Below are 14,662 nucleotides of genomic sequence, written 5' to 3'. Positions count from 1 at the left end.
TTGACAAAAACAGACTATCTTTCAATCTCAGTAAAAGTAAAATAATGCTATTTGGTAACAGTAGAAAAGAGCATCATACACGAGTACAAATAAACGGAATAGACATAGAAAGGGTAAAAGAAACCAGATTTTTGGGAGTATTAATAGATGATCAAATGAACTGGAAATCTCATATACAAAACATACAACATAAGGTGGCAAAAAACATTTCAATAATGAATAAAGCAAAATATGTCCTGGGCCAAAACTCACTTCATACTCTCTACTGCTCGCTAGTGTTACCATATCTGAGTTATTGTGCAGAAATATGGGAAATAACTACAAATGTGCGCTACATTCACTAACCGTGTTACAAAAAAGATCAATTAGACTGATACATAATGTTGGATATAGAGAACACACAAACACTTTATTTATTGAGTCAAAAATATTAAAGTTCGGTGATTTGGTAAAATTGCAAAGAGCTAAAATGATGTAAAAGCAAACTATAACCTGCTACTAAAGAATGGACAACAATTCTTCTCAACTAAAGAGACCTTAGAGGAAAAAATAATTGAAAACATTTATATGCACGTACAACACTTAGAATCTTAAGCATGTCAGTATGTGGAATTAAATGATGGAATGGATGAAGTAAAGAAGTGAAACATTGTACTGATATGATCCACTTTAAGAGGTTGTTCAAAATAATAGTGCTTACAGAGTACAAAGAAGAAGAATTATGAGACATATTTCCAACCTTATTGAAAATAAGATATTTTTAATCTCAGTATGTTAATAATGACTGAATTAATTAATTAAATATTACAAAACTGTTGAGTATACTAATTCATAGATGTTATTTTATTATATAAAAAGGTCAGTAAATGATTGTATATATTTGTAAACGCTCCGAAGTGGGAAAGGGGTAAGATTAAATAAACTTTGCTTCTTCCTACTCCTTTTCAGACATGATGTCAAGTGAAATGATATGAAATTGTGTGATTTATTATGCTGTAAGTGTGTTCATGTACCAAATAAACTAAAAGAAAGAAAGAAAGTGTTGATAGCAATGTCCTTGACCCAGACACACACAAACAAGTTGTAGACATCCCTCCATGATTTGACACATTTCATCTGTTTGGTCTGTTATCTATCATTAATTAATCACTATCATATCCATCAATTAATCACTATCATATCCATCAATTAATCACAATCATATCCATCACTTAATCACTATCATATCCATCAATGAATCACTATCATATCTATCAATTAATCATTATCATATCTATCAATTAATCACTATCATGTCCATCAATTAATCACTATCATATCCATCAATTAATCACAATCATATCCATCACTTAATCACTATCATATCCATCAATTATCACTATCATATCTATCAATTAATCTATATCATAGCCATTAATTAATCACTATCATATCTATCAATTAATCACTATCATATCTATCAATTAATCTCTATCATAGCCATTAATTAATCACTATCATATCCATCAATTAATCACTATCATATCCATCAATTAATCACTATCATATCCATCAATTATACACTATAATACCAATCAATTAATCACTATCATGTCCATCAATTAATGGGTTGTACTTGTACTTGAGTTGTTAATCACTATAATATGCATCTTTTAATCACTATCATGTCCATCAAATAATCACCATCATATGGATCCATTAATCACTATCATATCCATCAATTAATCACTATCATGTCTATCAATTAATCACTATAATGTCCATCAATTAATCACTATCATATCCATCAATTAATCACTATCATATCCATCAATTAATCACTATCATATCCATCAATTAATCACTATCATATCCATCAATTAATCACTATCACATCCATCAATTAAACACTATAATGTCCATCAATTAGTGACTATCATATACATCAATTAATCCCTATCACATCCATCAATTAATCACTATCATATCCATCAATTAATCAATCACTATCATATTCATCAATTAATCACTATCATATCCATCAATTAATCACTATCATGTCCATCAATTAATCACTATCATATCCATCAATTAATCACTATCATATCCATCAATTAATCACTATCATGTCCATCAATTAATCACTATCATATCCATCAATTAATCACTATCATATCCATCAATTAATCACTATCATGTCCATCAATTAATCACTATCATATCCATCAATTAATCGCTATCATATCCATCAATTAATCACTATCATGTCCATCAATTAATCACTATCATATCCATCAATTAATCACTAACATGTCCATCAATTAATCACTATCATATCCATCGATTAATCACTATCATGTCCATCAATTAATCACTATCAGGTCCATCAATTAATCACTATCATATCTATCAATTAATCACTACCATATCCATCAATTAATCACTATCATATCTATTAATTAATCACTATCATGTCCATCAATTAATCACTATCATATCCATCAATTAATCACTATCATGTCCATCAATTAATCACTATCATATCCATCAATTAATCACTCTCATGTCCATCAATTAATCACTATCATAGCCATCAATTAATCACTATCATAGCCATCAATTAATCACTATCATATCCATCAATTAATCACTATCATATCCATCAATTAATAACTACAATATCAATCAATTAATCACTATCATAACTATCAATTAATCACTATAATATCCATCAATTAATCACTACAATTTCAATAAATTAATCACTATCATGACCATCAATTAATCACTATCATATCCATCAATTAATCACTATAATATCAATCAATTAATCACTATCATGTCCATCAATTAATCACTATCATGTCCATCAATTAGTCAAAATTATATCCATCAATTAATCACTATCATATCTATCAATTAATCACTATCATGTCCATAACGTAACCACTATCATATCCATCAATTAATCACTATCATATCTATCAATTAATCATTATCATATCCATCAATTAATCACTATCATATCCATCAATTAATCACTATCATGTCCATCAATTAATCACTATCATGCCCATCAATTAATCACTATCATATCCATCAATTCATCACTATCATATCCATCAATTAATCACTATCATATCTATCAATTAATCACAATCATATCCATCAATTAATCACTATCATATCCATCAATTAATCACTATCATATCTATCAATTAATCACTATCATATCTATCAATTAATCACTATCATATCCATCAATTAATCACTATCATGCCCATCATTTAATCACTCTCATGTCCATAATTTAATCATTATCATTTTAATCAATTAATCACTATCATATCCATCATTTAATCACTATCATATCCATCAATTAATCACTCTCATGTCCATCATTTAATCACTATAATTGTAATCAATTAATCACCATCATATCCATCAATTAATCACTATCATATCCATCATTTAATCACTATCATATCCATCAATTAATCAATATCATATCCATCATTTAATCACTATCATATCCATCAATTAATCAATATCATATCCATCATTTAATCACTATCATATCCATCAATTAATCATTTCAACCAATATATCCCTATTCCGTCCAAAAATGATCATGTCCATGAATTAGACTGTATCACTATCAGTCTATTACTACTGTATTACTATTGTAATATATAATGTGTCCATTCATTAGTCACTACCCTATCTAGGAATTAGTCATGTCTATCAAATAGTAACTATCATGTTAATTCATCAATCTAATATTACCATCAATTAGTCACTATCATGGTAATTAATTAGTCCTCATGTCATCAATAAGTCACTATCACTGTAATTAGTCCTTATGTCATCAATTAGTCACTATCACTGTACTTATTTAGTGGTCAAGTCATCAATTAGTCATTATCATGGTAATTATTTAGTGGTCAAGTCATCAATTAGTCACTATCATGGTAATTACTTTGTGGTCATGTCATCAATAAGTCACTATCATGGTAATTATTTAGTGGTCAAGTCATCAATTAGTCACTATCATGGTAATTACTTAGTGGTCATGTCATCAATAAGTCACTATCACTGTTATTAATTAGTGGTCAAGTAATCAATAAGTCACTATCATGGTAATTAATTAGTGGTCAAGTAATCAATAAGTCACTATCATAGAGGTGTACTCACCTAGGCGACATGATGTGTGTGTGTTAATTAGTGGTCAAGTAATCAATAAGTCACTATCACTGTCATTAATTAGTGGTCAAGTAATCAATAAGTCACTATCATGGTAATTAATTAGTGGTCAAGTAATCAATAAGTCACTATCATAGAGGTGTACTCACCTAGGCGACATGATGTGTGTGTGTTAATTAGTGGTCAAGTAATCAATAAGTCACTATCACTGTCATTAATTAGTGGTCAAGTAATCAATAAGTCACTATCATAGAGGTGTACTCACCAAGGCGACATGATGTGTGTGTTAGTTAGTGGTTAAGTAATCAATAAGTCACTATCACTGTCATTAATTAGTTAAGTAATCAATAAGTCACTATCACTGTCATTAATTAGTGGTTAAGTAATCAATAAGTCACTATGAAGATATAGAGGTGTACTCACCAAGGTGACATGATGTGTGTGTTAATTAGTTGGCAAGTAATCAATTAGTGGTCAAGTAATCAATAAGTCACTATCAAGGTGTATAATCAATAAGTCACTATCAGGATGTATTATCAATAAGTCACTAAGAGGTGTATAATCAATAAGTCACTATGTATAATCAATAAGTCACTATGTATAGTCAATAAGTCACTATGTATAATCAATAAGTCACCATGTATAATCAATAAGTCACTATGTATAATGAATAAGTCACTATGTATAATCAATAAGTCACTATGTATAATCAATAAGTCACTATGTATAATCAATAAGTCACTATGTATAATCAATAAGTCACTATGTATAATCAATAAGTCACTATGTATAATCAATAAGTCACTATGTATAATTAATAAGTCACTATGTATAATCAATAAGTCAGTATGTATAATCAATAAGTCACTATGTATAATCAATAAGTCAGTATGTATAATCAATAAGTCACTATGTATAATCAATAAGTCAGTATGTATAATGAATAAGTCACTATGTATAATCAATAAGTCAGTATGTATAATCAATAAGTCACTATGTATAATCAATAAGTCAGTATGTATAATCAATAAGTCAGTATGTATAATCAATAAGTCACTATGTATAATCAATAAGTCACTATGTATAATCAATAAGTCAGTATGTATAATCAATAAGTCAGTATGTATAATCAATCAGTCAGTATGTATAATCAATAAGTCAGTATGTATAATCAATAAGTCAGTATGTATAATCAATAAGTCAGTATGTATAATCAATAAGTCACTAAGTATAATAAATAAGTCAGTATGTATAATCAATAAGTTAGTATGTATAATCAATAAGTCACTAAGTATAATCAATAAGTCAGTATGTATAATCAATAAGTCAGTATGTATAATCAATAAGTCACTAAGTATAATCAATAAGTCAGTATGTATAATCAATAAGTTAGTATGTATAATCAATAAGTCACTATGTATAATCAATAAGTCACTAAGTATAATCAATAAGTCAGTATGTATAATCAATAAGTCAGTAAGTATAATCAATAAGTCAGTATGTATAATCAATAAGTCAGTATGTATAATCAATAAGTCAGTATGTATAATCAATAAGTTAGTATGTATAATCAATAAGTCACTATGTATAATCAATAAGTCACTAAGTATAATCAATAAGTCAGTATGTATAATCAATAAGTCAGTAAGTATAATCAATAAGTCAGTATGTATAATCAATAAGTCAGTATGTATAATCAATAAGTCAGTATGTATAATCAATAAGTCAGTAAGTATAATCAATAAGTCAGTAAGTATAATCAATAAGTCAGTATGTATAATCAATAAGTCAGTATGTATAATCAATAAGTCAGTAAGTATAATCAATAAGTCACTATGTATAATCAATAAGTCAGTATGTATAATCAATAAGTCACTAAGTATAATCAATAAGTCACTATGTATAATCAATAAGTCAGTAAGTATAATCAATAAGTCAGTAAGTATAATCAATAAGTGTACTCACCAAGGCGACATGACGTCTGTGTGCAGACCAAACCCCAAGGCGCCTTTTTATACTAAGGGGGCGTGGCTTTGCTACAGTGGGGCGGGGCTTGTCCTACAGACAGTGTGGCTCTCTCTCTGCTTTGCTTTCACTCGGCCATGGGCTAACTTATTATATACACTTATTATATACACTTAGTATTATATACACTTATTATATACACTTATTATATACACATATTATATACACTTAGTATTATATACCCTTATTATATACACTTATTATATACACTTAATATTTACACATATTATATACACTTATTATATACACTTATTATGTACACTTAATATTTACACTTAATATATGCACTTATTATATACACTTATTATATACACTTAATATTTACACATATTATATACACTTATTATATACACTTATTATATACACTTATTATGTACACTTAATATTTACACTTAATATATGCACTTATTATATACACTTATTATATACACTTAATATTTACACATATTATATACACTTATATGCACTTATTATATACACTTATTATTTACACTCATTATATACACTTATTAAATACACTTAATATTTACACATATAATATACACTTATATACACTTAATATTTACACTTAATATTTACACTTATTATAAACACTTCTTATCTACACTCATTATATACACGCATTATATATACTTATTATATACATTTATTATATACACTTAATATTTACACTTATTATATACACTTATTATATACACTTAATATTTACACTGATTATAGACACTTATTATATACACTTATTATCTACACTCATTATATACACTCATTATATACACTTATTATATACACTTGTTGTATACACTTATTATATACACTTAATATTTACACTTATTATATATACTTGTTATATACACTTATTATACAAACTTAATATTTACACTTGTTATATACACTTATTATAAACACTTATTATATACACTTATTGTACCTTGTTATACACACTTATTGTACCTTATTATATACACTAATTATATACACTCATTACACACACTTATTATATACACTTATTACAAACACTTATTGTATCTTATTTTATACACTCATATACACTCATTATATACACTTATTATATACACTTAATATTTACACTTATTATATATACTTATCTACACTTATTATATACACTCATTACACACACTCATTATATACACTTAATATTTACACTTATACACTTATTACATACACTTATTATATACACTTATTATATACACTTAATATTTACACTTATTATATGCACTTATTATATACACTTAATATTTACACTTATTATATATACTTGTTATATACACTTATTATACAAACTTAATATTTACACTTATTATATACACTTATTATAAATACTTATTATATACACTTATTGTACCTTATTATAAACACTTATTGTACCTTATTATATACACTCATTACACACACTTATTATATACACTTATTACAAACACTTATTGTATCTTATTTTATACACTCATATACACTCATTATATACACTTATTATATACACTTAATATTTACACTTATTATATATACTTATCTACACTTATTATATACACTCATTACACACACTCATTATATACACTTAATATTTACACTTATTATATGCACTTATTATATACACTTATTATATACACTTAATATTTACACTTGTTATATACACTCATATACACTCATATATACTCATTATATACACTCATTATATACACTTATTATATTCACTCATTATATACACTTATTATATACACTTATTATATGCAATTATTATATACACTAATTACTGTATATACACTCAGTATATACACTTATGATATTCACTTATTATATACACTTATTGTATCTCATTTTATACACTTATTATATACACCTATTATATACACGTATTTTACCTTATTATATACACTTATTTTATGCACTTGTTTTATACACTTATTGTACCTTATTTTATACACTTGTTGTATACACTTATTGTACCTTATTATATACACTAATTGTATACACTGATTGTACCTTATTATATACACTTATTATACCTTATTATACACACTTTTTATAAACACTTATTAAATACACTTATTAAATACACTTATTATAAACACTTATTATATACACTTATTATATACATTTATCATATATACTTATTATATACACTTATAAACACTTATTATATAAATGTATTATATACACTTATTATACATTATTATATACACTTATCATAAACACTTATTATATACACTTATTGTACATTATTATAAACACTTATTGTACTTTATAATATACACTTATTATATACACTTATTATACACACTTATTGTACCTTATGAACACTTATTATATACACCTATTGTATACAATAATTATATGCGCTTATTGTATCTTATTATGAACACTTATTATGTACACTTATTAAATACAACTATTGTATACACTTATTATATACACTTATTATATACACTTATTATACACACTTATTATACCTTATTATAAACACCTATTATATACACTCATTGTATCTTATTATATACACTTATATACAATTATTATATACACTTATTATGTTAAATAATTATATACACTTATTATAAACACTTATTATAAACACTTATTATATGCACTCATTATACACACTTATTATATACACTTATTGTACCTTATTATATACAATTATTATATGCACTTATTATATACACTTATTGTACCTTATTATATACACTTATTATAAAAACTTATTATATACACTTATTATACACACCTATTTTATACACTTATTGTACCTTATTATATACACTTATTACATACAGTTATGATATACACTTATTGTACCTTATTATATACACTTATTATAAACACTTATTATACACACCTATTTTATACACTTATTGTACCTTATTATATACACTTATTACATACAGTTATGATATATACTTATTGTACCTTATTATATACACTTATTATATATGTTTATTATATACACTTATTGTACCTTATTATATACTTTTATTATATACACTTACTATAAACACTTATTACATACACTTATTGTACCTTATTATATACACTTATTGTATCTTATTATATACACTTATTATATACACTTATTGTACCTTATTATATACACTTATTATATACACTTATTGTACCTTATTATATACACTTATTATATACACTTAATGTAACTTCTTATATACTTTTATTGTACCTTATTATATACACTTATTATATACACTTATTGTACCTTATTATATGCACTTATTATATACACTTTTTGTACCTTATTATATACACTTATTGTACCTTATTATATACACTTTTTGTACCTTATTATATACACATAATATATACACTTATTGTACCTTATTATATACACTTATTGTACCTTATTGTATACACTTATTATATACACTTATCATATACACTTAATTATACACTTATTATATACACTTATTTTACCTCATTATATGCACTTATTGTACCTCATTTTATACACTTATTGTACCTCATTATATACACGTAATGTACCTTGTTATATACACTTATTGTACCTCATTATATACTTTTACTTTATTGAGGACACTTATTGTACCTTATTGAATACACTTATTGTACCTTATTGAGTACACTTATTGTATCTTATTGTGTACACCTATTGTACCTTATTGAGTACACTTATTGTACATTATTGAGTACACTTATTGCACTTTATTGAGTACACATGTTGTACCTTATTGTGTACACTTATTGTCCTTTATTGAGTACACTTATTGTAATTTATTGAGTACACTTATTGTACCATATTGAGTACACTTTCTGTACCTTATTGAGTACATGTTTTGTATCTTATTGTGTACACTTATTGTCCTTTATTGAGTACACTTATTGTAATTTATTGAGTACACTTATTGTACCATATTGAGTACACTTTTTGTACCTTATTGAGTACATGTTTTGTACCTTATTGTGTACACCTATTGTACCTTATTGAGTACACTTATTGTACCTCATTATATACATTTATTGTACCTCATTATATACACTTATTGTACATCATTATATACACTTAGTGTACCTCATTATATACACTTATTGTACCTCATTATGTACACGTATTGTACCTTGATGAGTACACGTATTGTACATTTTTGAGTGCACGTATTGTACCTTATTGAGTACACTTATTGTACCTTTTTGAGTACACATATTGTACCTTATTGTGTACACCTTTTGTACCTTATTGTGTACACTTATTGTACCTTATTGAGTACACGTAATGTACCTTATTGTATACACTTATTGTTTCTTATTGAGTACACTTATTGTATCTTATTGAGTACACGTATTGTACCTTATTGTGTACACTTATTGTACTTTATTGAGTACAGGTATTGTACCTTATTGAGTACAGGTATTGTACCTTATTGTGTACACGTATTGTACCTTATTGTGTACACGTATTGTACCTTATTGTGTACACTTATTGTGTACACGCTTGCATTAGTAGAAATTAAAGGACATGTTTACATTGACAGTGTGTAGTTGTAAACCCACAAGTGGTGGTAAGTTTGTTTACATTATAAATGTCTGTCCATTCACACACGCACACACACAGTCAAGTACACACCTTTACACAACTCATTGTTTACATTATAAATGTTTGTCCATTCACACACGCACACACACAGTCAAGTTCACACCTTTACACAACTCATTGTTTACATTATAAATGTTTGTCCATTCACACACGCACACACAGTCAAGTACACACCTTTATTGTTTACATTATAAATGTCTGTCCATTCACACATGCACACACACAGTCAAGTACACACCTTTACACAACTCATTGTTTACATTATAAATGTCTGTCCATTCACACACGCACACACACTGTCCAGTACACACCTTTACACAACTCATTGTTTACATTATAAATGTTTGTCCATTCACACACGCACACACAGTCAAGTACACACCTTTACACAACTCATTGTTTACATTATAAATGTCTGTCCATTCACACATGCACACACACAGTCAAGTACACACCTTTACACAACTCATTGTTTACATTATAAATGTTTGTCCATTCACACACGCACACACAGTCAAGTACACACCTTTACACAACTCATTGTTTATATTATAAATGTCTGTCCATTCACACACGCACACACAGTCAAGTACACACCTTTACACAAGTCATTGTTTACATTATAAATGTTTGTCCATTCACACACGCACACACAGTCAAGTACACACCTTTACACAACTCATTGTTTACATTATAAATGTTTGTCCATTCACACACGCACACACAGTCAAGTACACACCTTTATTGTTTACATTATAAATGTCTGTCCATTCACACATGCACACACACAGTCAAGTACACACCTTTACACAACTCATTGTTTACATTATAAATGTCTGTCCATTCACACACGCACACACACTGTCCAGTACACACCTTTACACAACTCATTGTTTACATTATAAATGTTTGTCCATTCACACACGCACACACACAGTCAAGTTCACACCTTTACACAACTCATTGTTTACATTATAAATGTCTGTCCATTCACACATGCACACACACAGTCAAGTACACACTTTTACACAACTCATTGTTTACATAATAAATGTCTGTCTATTCACACACGCACACACAGTGTCAAGTACACACCTTTACACAACTCATTGTTTACATTATAAATGTTTGTCCATTCACACATGCACACACAGTCAAGTACACACCTTTATTGTTTACATTATAAATGTCTGTCCATTCACACACGCACACACAGTCAAGTACACACCTTTACACAACTCATTGTTTACATTATAAATGTCTGTCCATTCACACATGCACACACACAGTCAAGTACACACTTTTACACAACTCATTGCTTACATAATAAATGTCTGTCTATTCACACACGCACACACAGTGTCAAGTACACACCTTTACACAACTCATTGTTTACATTATAAATGTTTGTCCATTCACACACGCACACACACAGTCAAGTTCACACCTTTACACAACTCATTGTTTACATTATAAATGTTTGTCCATTCACACACGCACACACAGTCAAGTACACACCTTTATTGTTTACATTATAAATGTCTGTCCATTCACACATGCACACACACAGTCAAGTACACACCTTTACACAACTCATTGTTTACATTATAAATGTCTGTCCATTCACACACGCACACACACTGTCCAGTACACACCTTTACACAACTCATTGTTTACATTATAAATGTTTGTCCATTCACACACGCACACACACAGTCAAGTTCACACCTTTACACAACTCATTGTTTACATTATAAATGTCTGTCCATTCACACATGCACACACACAGTCAAGTACACACTTTTACACAACTCATTGTTTACATAATAAATGTCTGTCTATTCACACACGCACACACAGTGTCAAGTACACACCTTTACACAACTCATTGTTTACATTATAAATGTTTGTCCATTCACACACGCACACACAGTCAAGTACACACCTTTATTGTTTACATTATAAATGTCTGTCCATTCACACACGCACACACAGTCAAGTACACACCTTTACACAACTCATTGTTTACATTATAAATGTCTGTCCATTCACACATGCACACACACAGTCAAGTACACACTTTTACACAACTCATTGCTTACATAATAAATGTCTGTCTATTCACACACGCACACACAGTGTCAAGTACACACCTTTACACAACTCATTGTTTACATTATAAATGTTTGTCCATTCACACACGCACACACACAGTCAAGTTCACACCTTTACACAACTCATTGTTTACATTATAAATGTTTGTCCATTCACACACGCACACACAGTCAAGTACACACCTTTATTGTTTACATTATAAATGTCTGTCCATTCACACATGCACACACACAGTCAAGTACACACCTTTACACAACTCATTGTTTACATTATAAATGTCTGTCCATTCACACACGCACACACACTGTCCAGTACACACCTTTACACAACTCATTGTTTACATTATAAATGTTTGTCCATTCACACACGCACACACACAGTCAAGTTCACACCTTTACACAACTCATTGTTTACATTATAAATGTCTGTCCATTCACACATGCACACACACAGTCAAGTACACACTTTTACACAACTCATTGTTTACATAATAAATGTCTGTCTATTCACACACGCACACACAGTGTCAAGTACACACCTTTACACAACTCATTGTTTACATGATAAATGTTTGTCCATTCACACACGCACACACAGTCAAGTACACACCTTTATTGTTTACATTATAAATGTCTGTCCATTCACACATGCACACACACAGTCAAGTACACACCTTTACACAACTCATTGTTTACATTATAAATGTTTGTCCATTCACACACGCACACACAGTCAAGTACACACCTTTACACAACTCATTGTTTACATTGTAAATGTCTGTCCATTCACACATGCACACACACAGTCAAGTACACACCTTTACACAACTCATTGTTTACATTATAAATGTTTGTCCATTTACACACGCACACACAGTCAAGTACACACCTTTACACAACTCATTGTTTACATTATAAATGTTTGTCCATTCACACACGCACACACAGTCAAGTACACACCTTTACACAACTCATTGTTTACATTATAAATGTTTGTCCATTCACACATGCACACACAGTCAAGTACACACCTTTACACAAGTCATTGTTTACATTATAAATGTTTGTCCATTCACACACGCACACACAGTCAAGTACACACCTTTACACAACTCATTGTTTACATTATAAATGTTTGTCCATTCACAAACGCACACACAGTCAAGTACACACCTTTACACGACTCATTGTTTACATTATAAATGTTTGTCCATTCACACACGCACACACAGTCAAGTACACACCTTTACACAACTCATTGTTTACATTATAAATGTCTGTCCATTCACATATGCACACACACAGTCAAGTACACACCTTTACACAACTCATTGCTTACATTATAAATGTTTGTCCATTTACACACGCACACACAGTCAAGTACACACCTTTACACAACTCATTGTTTACATTATAAATGTTTTTCCATTCACAAATGCACACACAGTCAAGTACACACCTTTACACAACTAATTGTTTACATTATAAATGTTTGTCCATTCACACACGCACACACAGTCAAGTACACACCTTTACACAACTCATTGTTTACATTATAAATGTCTGTCCATTCACATATGCACACACACAGTCAAGTACACACCTTTACACAACTCATTGCTTACATTATAAATGTTTGTCCATTTACACACGCACACACAGTCAAGTACACACCTTTACACAACTCATTGTTTACATTATAAATGTTTGTCCATTCACACACGCACACACAGTCAAGTACACACCTTTACACAACTCATTGTTT

General features: G+C 28.7%; 1 protein-coding gene across 1 annotated transcript in view; it reads right to left on the bottom strand.

Moving 5' to 3' along the window:
• Window positions 1-4,458, bottom strand: part of LOC133577188 (uncharacterized) — a 30,015-nt gene extending 25,557 nt beyond the window's left edge. Inside the window, exon 1 of the mRNA XM_072912537.1 lies at window positions 4,448-4,458. Within this exon, the coding sequence (XP_072768638.1) occupies window positions 4,448-4,458 (11 nt within the window). The remainder of the gene's footprint in view (window positions 1-4,447) is intronic.
• Window positions 4,459-14,662: the final 10,204 nt, after the last annotated feature.

This window comes from Nerophis lumbriciformis, linkage group LG37, assembly GCF_033978685.3.
Source record: "Nerophis lumbriciformis linkage group LG37, RoL_Nlum_v2.1, whole genome shotgun sequence".
Lineage (NCBI taxonomy): Eukaryota > Metazoa > Chordata > Actinopteri > Syngnathiformes > Syngnathidae > Nerophis > Nerophis lumbriciformis.
This window is presented reverse-complemented; position numbering and strand designations above follow the sequence as displayed.